The sequence below is a fragment of the Nycticebus coucang genome, chromosome 8 (genome assembly GCF_027406575.1).
Source record: "Nycticebus coucang isolate mNycCou1 chromosome 8, mNycCou1.pri, whole genome shotgun sequence".
Classification (NCBI taxonomy): domain Eukaryota; kingdom Metazoa; phylum Chordata; class Mammalia; order Primates; family Lorisidae; genus Nycticebus; species Nycticebus coucang.
This window is the reverse complement of record NC_069787.1, coordinates 98,232,753-98,254,684: the sequence shown is the minus strand read 5'-3', so window position 1 is coordinate 98,254,684 and position 21,932 is coordinate 98,232,753. Positions and strand designations below refer to the sequence as shown.

General features: G+C 49.4%; 1 protein-coding gene across 1 annotated transcript; it reads right to left on the bottom strand.

The window, feature by feature from the left end:
* Positions 1-624: 624 nt before the first annotated feature.
* ITIH3 (inter-alpha-trypsin inhibitor heavy chain 3) lies at positions 625-14,593 on the bottom strand. Its single transcript, XM_053599279.1, has 22 exons — positions 14,449-14,593; positions 13,794-13,814; positions 12,856-13,022; positions 12,667-12,771; positions 12,275-12,437; positions 11,646-11,759; positions 10,829-10,954; positions 10,489-10,605; positions 10,092-10,260; positions 9,393-9,518; positions 8,940-9,121; positions 7,665-7,850; positions 7,394-7,533; positions 6,520-6,674; positions 5,765-5,782; positions 3,798-3,830; positions 3,492-3,527; positions 3,220-3,333; positions 2,521-2,725; positions 1,701-1,873; positions 1,416-1,527; positions 625-864 (listed from the first exon to the last, which is right to left on the bottom strand). The coding sequence occupies exons 1-22, from the start codon at positions 14,539-14,541 to the stop codon at positions 735-737; spliced, it is 2,685 nt and encodes an 894-aa protein (XP_053455254.1). The 5' UTR covers positions 14,542-14,593; the 3' UTR covers positions 625-734.
* Between the last annotated feature and the right edge of the window lie 7,339 nt (positions 14,594-21,932).

Below are 21,932 nucleotides of genomic sequence, written 5' to 3'. Positions count from 1 at the left end.
GATGGTAGGATTGGTAAGTGGATGGATGGTTGGTGGAAGGATAGACAGATGGGTAGATGGATGGATAGATGGATGAGTGAGTGAGCAAATAGGTGGGTGGGTGAAAGAATCGATGGGTGAGTGGATGGATGGATGGTGGGTGTATGAGTGCACAAATGGAGGGGTGGATGACATCCTCACTTAGATGTGGGCTGTGTATGCCCTAGAGCAGTGGTTCTCAACCTGTGGGTTGTGACCCCTTTGGACTGTATTAAAGGTTTGCGGCATTAGGAAGGTTGAGAACCACTGCCCTAGAGCACTTTCTACTTCTGAAGGTCCTGATAGGAGATCCTGAGCTACATCCCCATACTTTTCTTATGACCTTTCTGAACTCTGAAATGCACTCAATCCTTCCTGACTTCTCAGAGTCCTTTTGCTCCAAAGTCAATTATTGATTTTTCTTTCCCAAACTATCATACATTTGACTCCCCATAGTACCAACCTTAACAAATTCTCTCAGCTATGTCAGTTAAGAGGCCCAAGAAGTTGCCTTCCCACCAGCCATCTCCTCCTTTGGGCTGTGTGGGGACCCATCTGCCTGCTCCCTGGAGCAGAGGTTTATGCAGGCATGTAGAGGCTGGCAGCTTTCTGGTTTCTACCTTGAGCTTTATTGTCCCAGCCCCTCCCACAGGGCCCATTATGCACTCCTATTCCAGATGCAGGAAAGGCATTTCCACAAGAGCTGGTGTGTCTATTCAAAACAGGTTGGGCACAATGTAGTCAGTGTGGACACCATCAATTAGCCCTTCCCCGTTGTTGTGGACAAACCAGCAGGCGACCTTCATGCCAACACTGACATCCTTTCTGTAGTCTTTCTGGTAGCCCCTAGGAAAAAGAAGAGAGATGCTATGATACATAGGGTGGACAAGATGGCTGCTATAGCCATTGATCTGAAGTTGAAAAGGATGTGAAGTTGGTGATTCTAAGAGCACTGAATTCTTTGGTCAAGAATGAGTTTACATGGGTGGTGTCTATGGCTCAGTGGGAGGGTGCCAGCCCCATATACCGAGGGTGGTGGGTTCGAACCCAGCCTCGGCCAAACTGCAACAAAAAAATAGTCGGGTGTTCTGGCAGGTGCCTATAGTCCCAGCTACTTGGGAGGCTGAGGCAAGAGGATCACTTGAGCCCAAGCGTTTGAAGTTGCTGTGAGCTATGACGCCACAGCACTCTACCCAGGGTGATAAAGTGAGACTCTGTCTCTAAAAAAAAAATAAATAAATAAAATAAGTTTACATGATTACTCTTCTCATGGGGCCAAGTTTGGGCTATTCCTTGATAAGGAGGAGCCTAAAGGGGACCGAAAATTCAAAGGGAAACAAGAGTACCTCATAGAAGGCAAGAGCCCAGCAGGAAAATGTGCCTGGGCGACCCCTCACCTGGTGACAGTCAGCTGATGGTTCTTCACCACCATGGTTGCATCTGGCTTTGTGGGATCAGAGCCTGGATGGATGTCAGACACTTTAAAGTCAAAGGGGTGGAAGAATTGCCCTGGGAATGAAAATGTTCACACTGTCAGCCCCTGGCCATTAGGACAGCATGGCCCCTGGCCTTTCAGGGTTGATACAAAGGCTGAATGGGGTGTTGTGAGCTGGGTTGGATGCCTAGGGAGCCCTCATGCATGTTTCCCAGGCCTAAACAGCCTGCAGTCTGACATTCCATACCCAGAAGCCCATGTGTCTGTGCTGACATGCGGTGACTGTCCACAACATAGAAGCCTAGAAAGTCCTGGTGGATGGGATGTTTCTTCCACACCTGGTGCAGGACAACCACAAAGGTAACCCCATCTCCAAAGGAGACCACCATGTTCTTCTTCCTGTTGATGGTCACAGACAGCCTACGAGAGAAGAGGTGGTCAGCAGGTGGCTGTGGGGTCAGGGGCCATGACATTCAGCACCTGAATCAAGGGCATCTTGGCAGGGCCTTCCTTGCACAGGGTACCCGAAAGTCCATGGACTCCAGAAACTATATCAGGAGTGTTGGAAAGAGGGTGTCTCGTGTATGCTGTCTATGAACTCCACTAAGTGGATCCTTGCTCCTCTATAAGCAGAAATGTGGAGGCCTGGGGTACAACTCCCACTCAGTTGCTGACTTCCTGTTTGACCCCAGGCAGGTCTTACCCTTCTCTGGGCTTCAATAGGGGTAGCACTCCTACCCTGCCACTAGGCTCTGGGGCATCTGATGACATAGGAGAGTCTGGGAAGTTTGCAGACTAACAAGTTGAGCCATAGCAGATGCAGATGGGGATTATTGTTGTTACTACCTAATGCTTTGCCCAACCAGACCTCTCCTTGAAGTCAGGCTTATGAGCTGTCCAGCTACCATTCTGGCTTTAATGGGGTCCCAGGGATTGGTCACTTCCCCTTTGGCAGGAGACTGACCTCTGAGGCAACCAGTCTTTTCTGGGATTTGTCCAGATTCCTCCAGAGCTTCCTTAGCCTCTCAAACTGTGCCACCCCTTATGGACCTAGTAGGAGACCTTACCTATCCTGTGTAATGGTGACTGTGTCCAACCAGCTGAAAGTGCTTGGTACAGCTCCATTCCATAGCGTGATCTTCTCTGTTGTCACCTCAATCTGGAAGTCCATATGAGCACTGGCAATGCCTAGTTTTCCAAAGTAAGTCTTTCTGGTCTTGGAGTCAGGGCTGCCTCTCTTATCACCAATGATCTGCCCATTAACCGTGAGGCCTGCCAGAGAAGCAGGGCAGGGAGAGAGACCAGTGAGAACTTCTGAGTTCAAGATCATCTTTGGGGTATACCTTCCCCTTCAACCAGACCTGCTGAGAGGTAGCTCAGTGGGAACACCATGGAGAGCCCAGGACGTTGGATCCCAACCCTGTCTGTTCCTAAACACCTTAGGTTTGGACCATGCTGGGACATTGCACATCTGCCCCTTGCCTGAACCAAGCAGTGTTTTTCAGAGAAAAGTTATTTCCCAGACACGGACTGGGTCCTACACCCAGGCCCAGGCTTCCCATGCACCCTAACTATTTCTCCAATAGCACTGGCACTGGGGACATGGTGAGCCTGGGGCTCTGGGCAGCTCCCCACCCCAGAGGGTGTTCCGTGTATGGAGGTGGATGAGTTTCTGGGCAGAGTGGGAACTGATCCATGTGCTCCCTGGGTATTCCATACTCTCTCAGAAAGAACCCCTGGTCCCAGCGTTAGCTTTAAGTCCCCACCTGTGTCTGGGTCCTGAATGAGGCGCAGCACTGTGCCTGGGTCTTCATCAATGTTGAAGCAGAGGGCATCATCTTTCTCGGGAACTTGTATGATGAAGTGGGGGTCCCCATCCACTGGGAGCACATCAGAGAAGGGGCTGGCTCCTGGGGCCTCTTGCTATGCCTGGGACCTCCCTAGCCTCCTAGCCCCCATGGGCTAAACTCCTAGACAGGCAGGAGTGCTGTGTCTAGGACCCTGACCCTTGCTCCCAGGGAGGAGCCAGGGAACTCACCGTAGTAGTAGGGGTTTGAAGGAGGCTGGTAACTGGCTGTGGATACAAATGGGGTTAGGGCTGAGGTAAGCCAGTAGTCCTAGGTAGGTGCCAGGACTCCCACCCTGAATTTGGCCCATACCTCTCCCCTTCCTGCCCCCTAATGCTCTTGTACCCACACCCCATCTCATCTCCAATTTCTTCAGGACACATTGCCCATCTCCCTCTCCCAGAGTGCTGATTCAGGAAAGACCTCTGAGTGGGAGGGGGCAGAGACAAGCTCTGGGCTGTGGGCAGGGAGGGCTGCAGCAGCCAAAATACACTCACTCATGTAGGCCCTGGAGGGGGTCACAGATGTGGCTAAAAGAAACCAAAGGACATTTGTGAGCAGTCTGTAGGGATTCCCTCTCCCACAACTCTGCCTTATGTCTTGGGGCTACTGGTCCCCAGTAAGGCCCCAACTCTAACAGATAAAGGTGGAAATATGACCCCAAAGCTTAGGCTTTAGAAATGGGTGCACGCCCAGGGAACTTCTTTATAAGGCTGGCGGCAATAGGAGTATAATTTATGTGCTAGGGGCCGGGCATTTTTTTTCTTTTCTTCTTTTTTTTTTAGAGACGGAGTCTCACTTTATCACCCTCGGTAGAGTGCTGTGGCCTCACAGCTCACAGCAACCTCTAACTCCTGGGCTTAGGCGATTCTCTTGCCTCAGCCTCCCAAGTAGCTGGTACTGTAGGCACCGGCCAGAACGCCTGGCTATTTTTTTGTTGTTGTTGCAGTTTGGCCAGATCCGGGTTTGAACCCGCCACCCTCGGTACATGGGGCTGGCACCCCACCCACTGAGCCACAGGTGCTGCCCCTTGGGGCCGGGCATTTTAATGCATCTAAGATGCAAGCCATTAACTTGTCAGCTCTTTTTTTTTTTGAGAGTCTCACTCTGTTGTGACATCATAGCTCACAACAACCTCAAACTCTTGGGCTTGAGCATCCTCTTGCCTCAGACCCCCGAGTACCTGGAACTACAGGAGTCTGCCACAATGCCTGCCTAGTTTTTCTATTTTAGTAGAGATGGGGTGTCACTCCTGCTCAGGCTGATCTTAATCTGACCTCAAGCAATCCACCTGTCTCAGCAACCCAGGGTCCTAGGATTACCAGTGTGAGTCACTGTGCCCAGCCAGCTTCTCTCTCTTGAGTAATGCTCACAGCAGACATCTGCCCCCATCCCTGGACTCCCTACCCTCTAGTTGGGGTGGGTAAGGCTCACAAGTCTCTGTTGCTCCTTGGTAGTAAAACACCCAGCCGCACCCACATGCACACACACATTCACATGTATGTGTGCACACATACTTGCACACACACATACACACTCGTGCCCTAGTGCATTGGTCAGGGCTGTTCTGAAGGGAAAGTGATGATCCAGTGCTCTAATTGTAGATGAAGAAGGGTCAGGCCAGTAGGGGCTGGGGAGACTCCGACCAGTGATTGGAGTTGTAAGGGTAAGGTTCCAACTTTAACAGGGGGACAAAGCACTGTGATCCCTAGCAATCTCCAGCATGGTTCCTGGCCTATGTCCCAGCTTAGCCACCTACTAAGTCCTTGAGCAAATAGACCTAACTGCTTTATGTCTCAGTTTCCTCACTTTAAAATGGGAATCATAAGCCAAGCACAGTGGCTCACAACTGTAATCCTATCATACTGGCTGAGGCGGGTGGATTGCTCGAGCTCAGGAGTTCAAGACCAGCCTGAGTTATAGCAAGACCTTATCTCTACTAAAAACAGAAAAACTAGCCAGGAGTTGTAGCAGGCGCCTATAGTCCCAGCTACTTGGGAGGGTGAGGCAGGAGAAATGCTTGAGTCCAAGAGTTAGAGGTTTCTGTGAGCTATGGTGATGCCATGGCACTCTAGCCTAAGCAACAGAGTAAGACTGTCTCACAAAAAGAGGTAGGGTGAAAAAAAAAAAAAAAAAAGAGGTAGGGTGGGGAGGGGAATGGTAAAAGGACCCTGGTGGAGGGTTGCTGTGAGGTTAGTGAAGTATAAGTGGCTGATGTGCAGGGCTCAGAACATTCTCATACTGACAGTCTCTCCTTGGGCACAGGAAGCCACCCCCATCCGACTGACAAGGACTCTGAGGCTCAGAGAGGGGCAGAGTCATGACTGGGCAGTACAGCTGAACCTGAGCCCAGGTGTCCTGAGGCTCTCCCTGGGTGAGTGTTCCAGCTTGCTTGAAAACACCCCTCAGTGCCCTCTCATCTTTCTCCCATGATTTGCCCACCCACCAATTGCCTCAAGCTTACCTTCTGCATCCACAGGTGCTGTTAGGGAGAAAGAGGAGAAATGCGTTAGAAGCCATAGACTATTGGTGTCAGGTCCAATGGCAGTGGCTGGAGCAGGGGCCAGAGCTTGCTGCCTGGCCATCCAGCCCCAGGCTGTGGGCCTTCCGGCAGCCAGCTGTGCTCTACCCATGGTGTGTCCCTGGAAGCAAGAGCTCCTACAAACCAGGGGCTTGGCCTGCCCTGCCCCAGCTCCTTACCTCCCAGGCCTTCCCAACCCCCACATATACCCTGTGCCCAGCTGCAGTGGGCATTTGAGACCCCTTGTTGACTAGGGTGGCGTCGGTTCTGGCTAAGGAGACTTGGTCCCAGCCTCCAGCTCTCAATGCCTCTTCCTCTCATAATCCCCAGGTGCCCGGTAGCCTGCTCCGACTTAACTTTCAGATCGGAAGAGCTTCCTCTTGCCTAAGCCCTTCCATGCTTCAGCCTAAGCCCTCTTCCTCGAAATGGCCCCTGGGCAGAGTGTGCCCTTTCCTCACATCCTTCTAGTGATACAGAGGCTTCCATTCACCCCACGCCACACTGTCCATGCTGCCTGCTTCACTCTCTCCACACCATCTTCACAGGCCCTTGGCTAGTTTTTCTTTGGATGCCCCTGAACCTGCCTATCTCTGGCAGGTCTGGCTCTTCCTGACCTGGCCCACTCCTCTACTGGGCACCTGGGGCCCAGGGTCCTAGAGGGAGGGCTCCTGGTTCTGGCTTCTACTCCCCATGCCAACCTTCCCCAGGCTTATCAGCAATGACATTCGGGTCTTCATTGTCCTCAGGCTTGGTCACCACCATGGAGGTCAGTGGAGTTACAAAGTGGTACTTGAGGGACAGGTCCAGGGCCTGGGCTGTAAGATTCTCCTTCTGCTCGCCATGGGCATTCTTGCTGTGAAGACAGGGGTTCAGGAGGGTGAGCCCAGAGGATAGCTCCCTGCCTGCCTCCCTTGGATTGGCTTCTAGAAGCAGACCAGGAGCCCCGAGGCAGCCAGGGGCCTCTTCTTCACCTCCCCCAGGGTGGAGCACACTGGAGCTCAGGAAAGACTGATTCACCAGCTCCCTGGGGCATGTGGACAAGCCCTGCTCCTTCTGTGGGCCTCAGTTTTCCCACCTATGAAATACAAGGAGATGCAACGAAAAGCTCACAATGTTGTCCGCATGCTGAATATCCTGCTTCCCACACTCAGCACAGCCAGATCCCGTGCTGAGGCTTGCAGGCTAACTCCACCTGAATGGGCACTGGCAGTGTCCCCTGGGAGCTAGGGGCTGGGGTTCCAGACCTCAGTTCCATCGGCCTCGCCATCCTGGGCCGTGCTGAGTGTGGGGAGCAGGGTGCGAAGGCCTGCCCACCCCTTGAGGCCTACTCCAGGGCTGCTGGCCCTGGTGCTTGCCCACTTGTGCCTCAGGGTGACAGTGGAGAGTGGAAACACAGGTTCCTTATAGACAGTTCCTGGGGCTGGGCCAAGAAGAGGGCACAACAGCTGGGACTGAGTGTGGGGGTTCCCTTCCCTGGGCTATGGCTGCGTCCGCCTCCTCTGGGCTCCCTCAGAGCACAGCAGCACAGGGGGCGGTGTGTTTAGGCACCGGGCAGTGCCGGGCCTGGCTCACCGCTTCTCCAGCAGCTGCTCAATGGTGAGGTAGGCCCAGAGCCGCTCGATGTAGTTCCCAAAAATGTAGTCCTGCTCCTGCTGGGCCTTTTCCATCTCCTTCATGTCCACATCCTCTGTGAAGGTCAGGTCATTGATAGCCTGGGGTAGAGGCGGAGGAGGTGAGGGGCCAGGTTTGGGGTTGCCACTACTGGGCTGTCAGTCAAGAGGCTGGAGTCCCAGTAGTGCTGGTTCCCCTGCCCTACCACACTCTAGGCCGCAGCCCCACTCACCCCGTGGCCCTTCACATCAGCCTTAAAGCTGTTCGTGTGCTCGTCCACTAGGCGCCCTGCCACCACGATTTCAGAGCCATCATAGAAGTGCTGGTAACTGTTCTGGGTGAGGTCCAGGATGGCATTCTCTGGGTATTCCACCTCCACTCCTGTCAGCAGTGGGTTGGCCACCTCCTCGTAGAAGCCCTGGAGTGCAACGTGGGTGGGGATGGGTTGTGTTGGGCCCAGGGCAGGCATGGAGAGGCCTGGGGTGGGTGGACCCCACTAATGTTGCTGGCAGTCCTGATTGTGCTCTTCCATCTGCAGGAGCCCTCCCTGTCCCCCACTGCCCCCCAGGTAGACACTAGGAAAAGTAGAAAGAAAAAGCAGAGCTCTCAGCACCTAGAAAGTATTTAAGGGATGTCTGTTGGAGTGACAGCGAGGAGGAAAGGAAGAGAGGTGGACTAGAGAAGGTGATGGGGGCAGTGAGCACAGTCAGGAGACAGGTGGAGGAGGCCATGGGGGGGCCCACAGACGTGGAGGTGCCACGCACTGCCAGATTCAGCAAACGAAATTACGGGACATGCTGTTAAATGGAATGTCAGATAAACAACAAAGTTTTTTCAGTGTAAGTATATCTGTTATGGGTTGAATTGTGTACTCCTAAAATTTAACCTTATTTGGAGATAAGGTATCCAAAATAAAGTCATTAGGGTAAGTCCTAATCCAATATGGCTGGTGTCCTCATAAAAAGGAGAAATTAGACGCAGGCACAGAGAGAGATGTGTGCAGACACAGGGAGAAGATGACCATCAGAAGCCAAGGAAAGAAGTGTAGAACAGGCCCTTCTGCTCTGGGCCTCTTAGATACCCCCAGGGGGAGCCAACCCGCTGATACCCTGACCGTGGACTTCCAGCCTCCAGAAGCGGGAGACAATACATTTCTGCTGTTTCAGCCCCTCAGTCTGTGGGGTTTTGTTATGGCCACCCCAGTAAACTTACAATGTCCTATGCACTATGAGAGGCATGCTTATACTGAGAAAAAAATTGCCCTTTATCAGATATTCATATTTAACCCTACGTCCTATATTTAACCTGACAATCCTGAAGAAACAGATCTGTTTTGAGTAGCTCCAGGACAAAATTGGAACCATTATTGGTGGGTAAGAGGTAGTCAGAGGTAGCCTTCAACCCAAGAGGAAGCTCTAACTAATAATTGAAATTGTCACCTGGTGAAAAAGCTGCCCGAGGAAGTAGTGAGCTCCTTGCTCCTGGAAGTGTGCAAGACAAGGCATACCTGCAACTGCAAGCTGGCATCGGAATCCTCATAAATGCGCCGGGCAACCCCGTGGTTCTCCAGGGCCATAGACTCCAGGAAATTATAATTCAGATTGTTGCCAAAGCCGAGGTTATACAAGGGGAACTTGCCCCCGATGGCATTCCTCACATTCTCTTGGATTTGTTCAGGTCTTGACACACCTGTAAAAGGGGATGTTCTGGGAACCACCTCAGTCTGGAGAAAACTGACTCCTGCACATGCAGAGCTGGTGAAGTCATGGCCACAGGCCCTTGTCAGGCCAGATGGTGGGGTGCCCTGCAGAGGAAGGCTGGGCCCTGCCCTCGAAGGGCTCATGGATAATGGGAGACCCTGGGAAGTGCTGCCCAAGTTTTCCCAGTGAGCCAGCTACAGAGTCAGGAGCAGCAGTCCGGCACTCCTGCTCTAGGTCAGAGCTACACCTGCCCTCCTCACCAACATTGGCGTCCCCATCGGTCAGCATGATGACAATGGAAGTGCTCCTCTCTGGGACTGTGTGCTCCTCCCGAGCCTGGTTCAACATACTGATGCCCCTCAGCAGACCATCGTTGATGTTGGTCACTGGACACAGACACAGACAGCACTGTGGGAGGGTGTTCTCAAGGTGCCAGGGTGTGGGTAGGCTGGAGTGGAGGAGGCCGGGACTGCTGGCCCTGCTTGTGTGCCCCAGGTCCCTGAGTGCCTGCACAAGGTGGTGCTCAGCAAGCACTGACTGGATGGGTCAGTGTGTGAACAAACACAGGACTTACACTTCCAAACGGGGATGAAGGGGCTGCCAGAAGGGTCAAAGCAATGGGGATTGTAAATGCCATTTGGAAAACAGTCCAATGGACTCTCAGCCCCTCTGGCTAGAAGGAGATGGGAGTGGTGTAGATGTCACATATGATTTTCCCTTAGAAATGAGGCCAAGAAGGGTTTACTGGGCTTTGCTGGGCATCAGGACTACGGGTTAGAAAGAATGGGTTTCCCTAGACCACAGAGAAGCCACCCGATATCCTGCCTTTAAAGCTGAGGACTGCTCACTCCCACCTCCCCTGGCCTGAGACCAGCAGAGTCCCCACCCCACGAGGAGGGAAGCAGACTCTCAGGGCAGAGGGGAGCCGCCAGGAGATGCTTCTGTGCCGCTGCTCTTACAGCCTCTGTCTTGCATGCTCCTCACAAATGCCCTGGCCTCCTGGAGGTTCTCAGCAGTGGCTTGGACTAAGCTCTCTTTCCAGGTGGTCACATCTCCACTGAACAGGATGAAATTCAGGTAGTCTTCTTCTTTCATATCATCCAGGATTTTGAGAAGGGCATCTTTTGTCTGGGGAAGAGAGAGGTGAGCAGATGGGAAGGGGAAAAGCAGCAGTGGAGACTGCTGGAGCCTAAGTCTGCGCAGCGGGCCTCCACGGAAGTGGGCAGAGGCCTCCAGTCTTGTTCTATCCTGTTCCCTTTCATTTACTCCAAAGATCAGCTTTTTCCACTTAAACAAAAATCTCTTCTTCCCCCATTCCCCAATCTCCAGTTCTGCCTCTTGTGCTAAGGCGGGTACCTGCTCTAATTTCCGGCCTGCCATGGAGCCACTGACATCAATCACAAAAGCCACATTCTTGGGCACCACTGGAAGGCCTTGAGGTGCAAAGAAGTGCACAAAGTAGCCGTTGACTATCTGAAAAGGGGAGAAAGAAACAGGGGCCATGTCTGTCCCTTTACCAATACCACACTGATGACTCTTGGAGATAGAAGCCAGGTTTTTACCAGCCCAAGCAAAAGATGTTTCTTTCCCACCCTCTCAGGGCCACTGCACAAAGGTTCTGGACCAGATGCGGCTGCAGCCCTGCCCCACACCAGTCCTCTCTCCACCATGACGGTGAATGAGCCAGCCCAGATACCTGTACGTTGGCTGGAGACTCTCTGTTCACATCATAGGTGATGGTGAAATCTCCATTGAGGAGGGAGTCTGTACAGTTTGAGCATGAACGCTGCTGGTCCAAGGTGGGTTTAAAGGACACATGACCCTGAGGGACAGTGATGGAGGATGTTGCTCAGCTTGCGCAGGCCCCACCCACCAGCAGATGTCAGCTTGAGGCAGCCCTGGGGAGTAGAAGGGCAGCCCTCTGCCCTATAGGCCCTTTCTGGTATCCGAGGAGCCCTCAGGTGGGCCCTGCAGAAGCCAGCAGCCCTGAGTGTATGCTCCTCAGGCCTTGCCTGGTAAGTCCAGAATGCCTGGGGTTATTGTTTACATAAACATTTATTCATCCACTTCCCAGTTCCAATATGGTTCCTGGAATAGCTGGTGGCCTCGGGGACTGAAGTCAACTACCCAGCACCAAGAGTGAAGTTCTTTTTAATCTTTCCCTCCTCAGTGTGGAGTCAGTCCCCTAACCTGTAAACAGGGACAATACCCCTGCCCTGTCCACTTCCCAAGGTGGGACAGTTCCTCCCTTTCCCCATTGCAGCTGAGGCCCCAGTTCCTCTGGAAGGTTATTATCAGCAGCCCTCTGCCTTTAGCATCCTCACTCCTGATCCAAGTGGGCAAGGAGGAAGGCAAGGGTTGTAGATTGATCTTCCCTCACCCCAACACACACACACACACACACACACACACACACACACACACTTGCCTCAGCCAGCACTGGCTACAGTCTTGTCCTGCTAAGGTCAGTGTCCCCACCCCCTATTGCCAGGTCTGAGAGGCATCTACACCACCTTTTTCCCTGAAAAGGACTTGGTGAGGGCACTGCCCAAGATGTCATTGGTGATGAAAGAGGCCTCAGCGTCCAACATGCTGATGCCCTGGGGCTCGAAGATGTCTACCTTGATCTGAAATGGACAAAGTAAGGTGATGTCACTCAGTGACAGTGCAGAGGCTAGCTTCAAGGACAAGGCCAATGGCACTGAGATACCTGTGATGATGCAGGGACTCTCTAGGGTAGTGCTGAGGGCCAAGCCTGTGTCTCCCACCAGGAATATGATCACAGGGGCTTGTAGGAGGATGTGCTAACTCCAGAGTATTCCACCACTGGCCATACATGCCCCCAATTCTACCACTAAAGCATTTCCTTTTGCTTTCAGCTTTGAGAGAGGTAAAATGCCCACACACCCACTTACAAGCAATGCAGAGACACCTGTGGTGTTGCCCTGGAGGGCCCAGCACCAAATCTAGATCTGCCAAGTCCAGCCCAGCCTCCTCCCTTTGGCCCCAGCTGCTGTGGTCTAAACAAGGTAATTCCTCTGGGCCTCCTTAGCCAAGCCAGGGCATCCTTGTCTGAGTCTGCCCACGGGTTCTTCCCCGCACCCCCTGAAGTTTGTGCAGGAGCTGCAAGAGAGCTGGTTACCTCAAAGTGTTTGACCAGTTGCTTGGGCTGGACCTTGAGGTACATCTCGTACTTGCCCTTGTGCCTCTTCAGCAGCTCCTCATAGGTTAGCTCAAAGGTGACCTTGCTACCTGCAGCCACATTGACTGAGACGGTGAACTTCTCCAGCTTCCTCCCAGAGGCCCTGAACCAAGAGCGAGGTAGTGACTATCCAAAGACTGCATGACCTCTACAAAGACCGTTGAAAAGATCCCTTGACCCTGGGTTCAAACCCCTGATGATCCTCAAACTCCACTTGGGACCCTGTAAATACGGGTGCACTTTGCTAAGACAATAATAATAGCTGCTCTTATTGGCAGCCCTGAAAGCCCTTGAAATCCAGGTGTTCCCCTGAGTCCTGGGGGTGTGCATACTTGACTAAGCCAGCTGTCTTGCCCTGGGACACAGCCTTTTCATACTGCTTCTTGGCAGCTTCCTTCTCCTTGACATTCCCAGGGTAGGTAATGCCATCGATAGTCCTGCAGAGAAAGAGAGTTTGGGGGTCTCACATCAGTCCAGACCTGCTTGCTGAGCCCAGAGCCAGAAGCCATAGTGGTACCCACAGGGTGAAGTTGGTGATGAAGGCTGTCTTGGGCAGCTCCACATCAAAGGAAACCTCCTTGGCCACATCTGCACGGTTGACAGCTCTTGTGGTGACGACATTGTGAGCAAAACGGGAAGTCACCTTGCTGCTAATTTTGGTACTGTAGACCTCGATGCCATCAACCACCTGAAGAAGAGGTGGGCAGGGATCATCCAGGCGGGGTCAGTGGAGAACCAAGTCTCCAGCCTAACCTCCTCCCTTCTAAAGTCTCCTGTGAAGGCTCTGAGGCCCCTGCTATCCTCCCAGTCCCCACATTCCTTGGGCCACCATTGGTCTGGTGCCTGCTCTGCTTTGCAATATGTTTACACACAGCTGCAGCCACTGAGGCCTTGTCCTGCCCGTCCCCTCAACCTGAGTTCCAACCATGCCCAGGTTCACCCCAGAACACTCTCCCCTGGCTCTTCATCCTCAAACCCCTCAGTCCCTCACACACACAGCCAGCAGCCTCCTGTGTCCTTTGGTAATTGCCAGAGTCTGTCTCCCAAACAGGAACTTATTCCCTGTGCCATGGGAGTCCCTGGACACATTCTTTCCAACAGTGGTGGAGATCTCTGAGTTAAAGAAAGATACTTCGTGGGGCTATGACAGGAACCACGTCACTGTGTGTTCTCAGCCCTGTGCACAGGGGCAGGTACCAATAGGTGTTTATGGAAGAAAGGGATGCCTGGGATGGGGGCCCTCCTGGGGCTGTGTCCCATGAGGTGGGAGGAACTGTGGCTCCGTGGTGGCTCTTTCCCAGGGGTCTTGCGCCAGGCAGGAGTCTGCTGGTACAGAGGGCTGCGAGCTGTTTGCCAATTGTGAGGGACTTGTTGTCATGGCCCACACCTTCAGCAGTTGGGCAACCAGCTCCATCCTATCCCTGCCCCACCTGGCCCTGATCCCAGTGAAAGCTCTTACCCCTTCCGGGAGGCTCCGTTTCTGCAAGAACGAAAAAACAAACAGAAAGGTCAGTCCAAAGTCAAGGCCACATGGCCTGGGAGCAGGCTCTGGACTGGGTACAGAGTTCAGCAGTGCCCCCTCTCCACACAGGCATCTGAGGGCCCTCCCAGAGCCACACGTCAGAGTAGGAAGGATTCTGAATAGATGGGGAAACTGAGGTCCAGAGAGGCACAGGTCTCCACATTACCCAGGGGAATGGAGAAGGGGGATCCATATTGAGAGCTCTCTTTATGCCCACATACCTACCTCATTCTCTCTCTCATCCTGCCTGTCCCTGGGCCCCAGGCCCCTTTAGCCTCCTCTCAGAACACCCACACCCCACAGGGCTCAACTCCGCGTTTCATAGAGGCCTCCCACTTGCCTAAGATGGGACCTTCAGCAAGGTGAGCCATTCTGGTGCATTGCTCATTTGACAGGTAGGGAAACCGCAGCCTGAGGGTTTTAAGAGCCTTGCTTGGGCATAGATAGCAGGTTAATATAGGACTCAGCTGAGCCCAGTTCTCTAGCTGCCCAGCCCTCTGCCTCCTCTCACCCCACTTAGAGGACTTGCCCAGCGTGCTGCCTTCTGCCTTTTGCCACTGAGGCCCAGATGGAGACAAGGGGGCGGACTCACCCCCAGCAGCCGGAAGGGGCTTCTCGGAAAGCCAGAGGCCACCAAGCCAGACAGCAGAGCCAAGACCAGGCAGGGCCACCGAGCAGAAGCCATCGCTGAGCACACAGACCAGGCCCACACCGCTTATATGAGCTAGCCTGGTGTTTTCCAAGCAGGGTCAGTGACCTGAAGTGAGTGGGAGGGGCAGAAGTGGGAAGCTCCTCTGGGAAGCCAGGCATGGGTGGAGTAGCGAGCCCCCAGATGTGTGTCTGAAGAGGTCCCAGTGGTCATGGTCAACAGTGTTGGAGCTTCATCCCTGACAAGCTGGGGGACATGGAGGCCCCCAGGAAAGCAGAAGCTATGTATTGACAAAGGAGCCCTGGGACTCTCTGGAGTGGGTGATGGAGACACAATATGGAACTGAATTCGGAGAGAATGGCATCTCAGCATTGTCTCTTGTCCCCATTGCTGACACAGCCTCTGGTCTGGCCCCCTAGATCTCAGCTTCTCCCTTTTAAAGCAGCCAGGGAAATAAACCAGACCTATCACCCTCAGGCTCAGACCTCCACAGCTGAGCCCTCTGCTCACTGGGGCTTCTGTGGCTCCCGGGTCCCAGGGAAAGAACAAACCCAAGTACCGCTGCCCAGTTTTCTGTGATCTGGCTCCGCTGGGCTTTCTTTTTTATTTATTTATTTATTTTATTATGAAATCATAGCTGTGTACATTAATGTGATCATGGGACACCATACACTGGTTTTATACACTGTTCGACACATTTTCATCACTCTGGTTAACATAGCCTTCCTGGCATTTTCTTAGTTATTGTGTTAAGACATCTACATTCTACATTTACTAAATTTCACATATACCCTTGTAAGATGCACCGCAGGTGTAATCTCACCGATCATCCTCCCTCCACCCCCCCCTTCCCTTTCCCCCTTCCCCCTATTCTTAGGTTATAACTGGGTTATAGCTTTCATGTGAAAGCCATAAATTAGTTTCATATTAGAGCTGAGTACATTGGATACTTTTTCATCCATTCTTGAGATACTTTATTAAGAAGAATATGTTCCAGCTCCATCCATGTAAACATGAAAGAGGTAAAGTCTCCATCTTTCTTTAAGGCTGCATAATATTCCATGGTGTACATATACCACAATTTATTAATCCATTTGTATATCGATGGGCACTTGGGCTTTTTCTATGACTTAGCAATTATGAATTGGGCTGCAATAAACATTCTGGTACAAATATCTTTGTTATGATGTAATTTTTGGTCTTCTGGGTATATACCTAGTAGAGGAATTGTAGGATTGAATGGCAGATCTATTTTCAGATCTCTAAGTGTTCTCCAAACATCTTTCCAAAAGGAATGTATTAATTTGCATTCCCACCAGCAGTGTAGAAGTGTTCCCTTTTCTCCACATCCACGCCAACATCTCTGGTCTTGGGATTTTGTGATATGGGCTAATCTTACTGGAGTTAGATGATATCTCAAAGTAGTTTTGATTTGCATTTCTCTGATGATTAAAGATGATGAGCATTTTTTCATATGTCTATAGGCCATGCGCCTGTCTTCTTCAGAGAAGTTTCTCTTCAAGTGCCTTGCCCAGCCTGCGATGGGATCCCTTGTTCTTTTCTTGCTTATACGTTCGAGTTCTCTGTGGATTCTGGTTATTAAACCTTTGTTGGAGACATAACCTGCAAATATCTTCTCCCATTCTGAGGGCTGTCTGCTTGCTTTACTTATTGTGTTCTTGTCTGTGGAGAAGCTTTTTAGTTTGATCAGGTCCCAGTAGTGTATTTTTGAAGCTGCTTCAATTGCCCGGGGGGGTCCTCCTCATAAAATACTCACCCAGACCGATTTCTTCAAGGGTTTTCCATGCACACTCTTCTAGTATTTTTATAATTTCATGTCTTAAGTTTAAACCTTTAATCCAGTGAGAGTCTATCTTAGTTAATGGTGAAAGGTGTGGGTCCAGTTTCAGTCTTCTGCAGGTTGCCAGCCAGTTCACCCAGCACCATTTGTTAAATAGGGAATCTTTTCCCCACTGAATGTTTTTAATTGGCTTGTCAAAGATCAAATAACTGTAAGTAGCTGGATTCATCTCTTGGTTCTCTATTCTGTTCCAGACATCTACTTCTCTGTTTTTGTGCCAGTACCATGCTGTTTTGATCACTATCGATTTATGGTATAGTCTAAGGTCTGATAGTGTGATTCCTCCTGCTTTGTTTTTATTTCTGAGTAATGTCTTGGCTATTCAAGGTTTTTTCTGATTCCATATAAAACGAAGTATTATTTTTTTCAAGATCTTTAAAGTATGACAGTGGAGCTTTAATAGGGATTGCATTAAAATTGTATATTGCTTTGGGTAGTATGGACATTTTAACAATGTTGATTCTTCCCAGCCATGAGCATGGTATGTTTTTCCATTTGTTAACATTTTCAGCTATTTCTTTTCTTAGAGTTTCATAGTTCTCTTTATAGAGATCTTTTACGTCCTTTGTTAGATAAACTCCCGAATATTTCATCTTCTTTGGCACTACTGTGAACGGAATAGAGTCCTTAACTGTTTTTTCAGCTTGACTATTGTTGGTATATATAAAGGCTACCAATTTATGAATGTTGATTTTGTACCCTGAGATGCTGCTATATTCCTTGATCACTTCTAAGAGTTTTTTAGTAGAATCCCTGGTGTTTTCCAGATATACAATCATATCATCTGTGAAGAGTGAAAGTTTGATTTCTTCTGACCCTATATGGATACCCTTGACACCTTTTCTTCTCTAATTGTGATGGCTAAAACTTCCATTACATCGTTAAGAGCAGTGGAGACAATGGGCAGCCTTGTCTGGTTCCTGATCTGAGTGGAAATGATTTCAATTTAACTCCATTCAATACGATATTGGCTGTGGGTTTGCTGTAGATGGCCTCTATCAGTTTAAGAAATGTCCCTTCTATACCAATTTTCTTAAGTGTTCTGATCATGAAGGGATGCTGGATATTATCAAAAGCTTTTTCTGCATCAATTGAGAAAATCATATAGTCTTTGGTTTTTAATTTGTTTATGTGATGAATTATACTTATGGATTTATGTATATTGAACCAGCCTTGAGACCCTGGGATAAAACCAACTTGGTCATGATGTATAATTTGTTTGATGTGTTGCTGGATTCTGTTTGTTAGGATCTTGTTGAATATTTTTGCATCTATATTCATTAGTGATATTGGTCTATAATTTTCTTTTCTTGTTGGGTCTTTTCCTGGTTTGGGGATCAGGGTGATGTTTGCTTCATAGAATGTGTTGGGTAGTCTTCCTTCATTTTCTACATTTTGGAACAGGTTGAGTAATATAGGTACTAATTCCTCTTTAAAGGTTTGGTAGAATTCTGGTCCCGGGCTTTTCTTTTTAGGGAGGTTTTGTGTGGTTGATGCTATTTCAGAACTTGATATTGGCCTGTTCAACATTTCCACTTGATTCTGGCTAAGTCTTGGAAGGTGATGTGCTTCCAAGTATTGGTCAATTTCCTTCAGTTTTTCATATTTCTGAGAATAAAGTTTCTTGTAATATTCATTAAGGATTTTTTGAATTTCTGAGGAGTCTGTTGTTATTTCGTCTTTGTCGTTTCTGGTTGATGAGATTAGAGATTTTACTCTTTTTTTCCCTGGTTAGGTTAGCCAAAGGTTTATCTATTTTATTGACCTTTTCAAAAAACCAATTTTTTGATTTATTGATCAGTTGTATAATTCTTTTGTTTTCAATTTCATTTAATTCTGCTCCAATTTTGGTTATTTCTTGCCTTCTACTGGGTTTGGGGTTGGAATTTCTTTTCCAGTTGCTTGAGATGTCCCATTAAGTTGTTAACTTCCTCTCTTTCCGTTCTCTTGAGGAAGGCTTGCAGTGCTATAAATTTCCCTCTTAGGACTGCCTCTGGTATCCCACAGGTTCTAATAATTCGTGTCTTCCTTGTCATTTTGTTCCAAGAATTTGGAAATTTCCTTCTTAATCTCATCTCTGACCCAGCTATCATTCAGCATAAGCTTATTTAACTTCAATGTTTTTGTATGAGTATGCAGATTCCTATTGTTAGTGAGTTCAACTTTTATTCCATGGTGGTCTGAGAAGATGCAAGGAATAATTTCTATTCCTTTAAATTTACTGAGGTTAGACTTGTGACCTAAGATGTGATTGATTTTGGAGTATGTTCCGTGGGCTGATGAAAAGTATTTGTATTCAGTTTTGTAGGGAAGAAATGTTCTGTAGATGTCTGCTAAATTCAAATGTCAGATGGTTAGGTTTAAATCTAAAATTTCTTTGCCCAGCTTCTTATTGGAGGATCCATCCAACACTGCCAAAGTAGTGTTGAAATCTCCAACTATTATGGAGCTGGAGAAAATCAAGTTGCTCATGTCTGTTAGAGTTTCTCTTATAAATTGAGGTGCATTCTGGTTGGGTGCATAGATATTAATAATTGAAATCTCATCATATTGAGTATTACCCTTAACAAACATGAAGTGACCATTCTTATCCTTCCTTACTTTTGGTGGTTTAAAGCCTATTGTGTCTGCAAATAGAATTGCAACACCTGCTTTTTTCTCATTACCATTTGCCTGAAATACAGACAACCATCCTTTCACCCTGAGTCTATATTTATCTTTTAAGGTAAGATGTGACTCTTGTATGCAGCAAATATCTGGCCTGAGTTTTTGTATCCAGTCAGCTAACCTGTGCCTCTTTAGAGGACAGTTAAGCCGTTCACATTAATGGAGAATATTGATAAGTCTGGTAAAATTTTGGGTATCAAGTTTTTCAAAAGTCCAGTGGACATTTTTAATCCTTTTGCCAGTGTGGAAGTTGGAGTTTGATCAAAAGTTTCTGAGTGAGTTTACTTTTGTGGTATAGGATTGGGTTGGTCATTATGGAGGATAGGTCTGAGAATATCCTGAAGAGCTGGTTTAGGTTATGGCAAATTTCTTCAACATATGAATGTCATTAAAGTATTTAATTTCTCCATCATAAATGAAACTCAGTTTAGCTGAATACAGGATCCAGGATTGAAAGTTATTTTGCTTTAGGAGATTAAAAGTTGATGACCATCCTCTTCTGGCTTGAAAAATGTCAGCAGAGAGATCTGCAGTCATTCTAACAGTTTTCCCTTTGTAGGTAATGGATTTCTTACGTCTGACTGCTTTCAAAATTTCCTCCTTCATATTAACTTTAGTGAAGTTAATTATGACGTGCCTGGGGGATGTCTTATTCGGATTGAGTCGTGCTGGGGTTCTGAAACTGTCTGCTATCTGAATTTCAGAATCTCTTGGCATGTCTGGAAAGTTCTCTTTCATAATTTTATGGAGAAGGGCCTCTGTGCCTTTGGAAGCCACTTCATCACTTGCAGGGATTCCAATGAGGCAGATATTAGCCTTCTTTGAATTATCCCAGAGCTCTCTGAGAGAATGGTCCATTTTTGCTCTCCATTTCTCTTCCTCTTTGAGAGTTTGGAAATGTTCAAAGGCTTTGTCTTCAATGTCAGAAATCCTTTCTTCTGCTTGCTCCACTCTGTTACTGAGGGTTTCTACTATATTTTTCAGATCTTTGAGGGCTGCAAAATCTTGTTTCAGTGTGTCAAAATCTTTGGTGGTTTTGTCTTTAAATTCGTTAAATTCTTGAGACAACTTTTGAATTTCTCCTCAAATTTCTAATTCCGACTTTTGAATTGCTCCTCGAATTTCTAATTCCAAATTTTCCACCATTCTATTACCGCTGGGCTTTCTGAACTCATTCTCCTCCCCCGGTGTGCCTCTCCACTCTCCCTCAGCCCCGTGCCTCTCCTCCACAAGCCTTCCTCCTCTGTCCCCTAGTGGACAGCCCTTCTCCAAACCCCAAGCCCCTGAGGCCTGCTTTATCATTGCTATATGTTGAGGTTTGTGTGACAGCTCTGTTCCTGTGGACCCAGAGCTCCTGGAGGGCTGAGCCATGTCCTAGTCCCTTCTGTGCTCCTAGGACCCAGCTAGGGACTTGGGTGTGCTCTTGGGGAGTCATTCCTCTAAAATTCTCTAGTGAGGCTGGGCTAAAAAAATGCAAGCTTCAGAGGCAGTATCTGTTCCTTCCCAGTGGGGACTGAGCCCTCCTGAGCCCCACCAGGTCCTCTTCAGTTTCTGGCCTCTTCAGCACAGCTGCCACGTGCACACCATACCCATGGCTTCTCTGAGAGAGCTGACCCTGTGGCCTCCCTTGGCTGGCCCATTAGCGAATGGGCCTGACGGGGAGATCTGCAGAGACAGTTGGTCATGGGAAGCAGAGAAACAGGAAGACAGAAAGCAGAAGTCATGAGGCAATGGAAGCCACGAGCATGGTGTGAACTCATGATTAGAAGAGAAAGAAGCCACAGAGCAATGGCAGAGGGTTGCCAGGTCAGGGAAATGATGGCCAAGTGACAGATGCAGCAGCTGAGGGGCCCTTGCCCTGTGCTTAAGGTAAGCTGGGGGATGTCTGTTTACATCAGGCCTCCTGAACCCTCATGTCAACCCCCACTGGCAGTAGGAACCAAGCTCAGGCCTGACAGGGTGAACCCCAGCTGGTACTGAAACCTGGATATACGAGGAAGACCCCTCAGAGCTGCAGTCTTATTTCCCCTTGGCTCCTGGGACGTCCATCCTGTGCTGTGGTCATTTTCAGCACCTGTTAGCTGCTGGCCGCTGGGTGGCTGAGGCTATTGCTCAATGGTTTGCCCAGTGTGGCCCTGTGGCCCTCCTCATGCACCTGCAGCCACCTGCAGAGCTTCTTCCCTCCCCTTTAACTACTGCCTCATTCCCAAATGCTTGGAGTGTGGGGAGAGGGACAACACAAAATAGGGATTCTGAAGCTGCTCAAGAGGACCCAAGGGATAGCCAGGGACTTGGAGGGAATCAGAGTCATCTCATTTCTATTCTATAGGAGGGGAAGATGAGGCCCCAGTTGGACAAGGCATTGACTGGGGGAGTGACCCAGCCAGCTGGCAGCCCATGGGTCTCTCTTGAGAAGCCTCAGAAGGTGAGTTGACCTCTGACACTCTTGTTGGCCTGGGGCAACCTTTGAGCTCAGCATTTGTGTTATTGATCTGGGCCCTCAAAGCCAATCCTCATCCTATCTGGGCCCTTGTGGATTTCAACTGTAAGGAGATCTGACAGAAGCCAGCAGAGAAAAAGCAGAAAGCCTTTGGAAAGGAGTGGGTGGGCCAGCGCAGTGGCTCACACCTATAATCCTAGTGCTCTGGGAGGCTGAGACTGGTAGATTGCCTGAGCTCAGGAGTTCGAGACCGGCCTGAGCAAGAGTGAGACTGTCTCAAAAAATCATCAGGCATTATGGTAGGTGCACGTAGTCCCAGCTACTCAGGAGGCTGAGGCAAGAGGATCGCTTGAGCCCAAGTGTTTGAGGTTGCTGTGAGCTGTGACATCACAGCACTCTATCCAGGGCAAAAAAGTGAGACTCTGGCAAAAAAAAAAAAAAAAAAGGTACAACTCTTCT

What these genes read in the sequence shown, in the direction of transcription:
- ITIH3 (XM_053599279.1), bottom strand. Translation starts at nt 14,541, where the DNA reads ATGGCTTCTGCTCGGTGGCCCTGCCTGGTCTTGGCTCTGCTGTCTGGC. An exon ending in ATGCCAGCTTGCAGTTGCAG is followed by an intron (nt 7,851 to 8,939) that starts GTATGCCTTGTC and finishes GTTGCACTCCAG; the next exon opens with GGCTTCTACGAGGAGGTGGC. An exon ending in GTCACCATTACACAGGATAG is followed by an intron (nt 1,874 to 2,520) that starts GTAAGGTCTCCT and finishes CTTCTCTCGTAG; the next exon opens with GCTGTCTGTGACCATCAACA.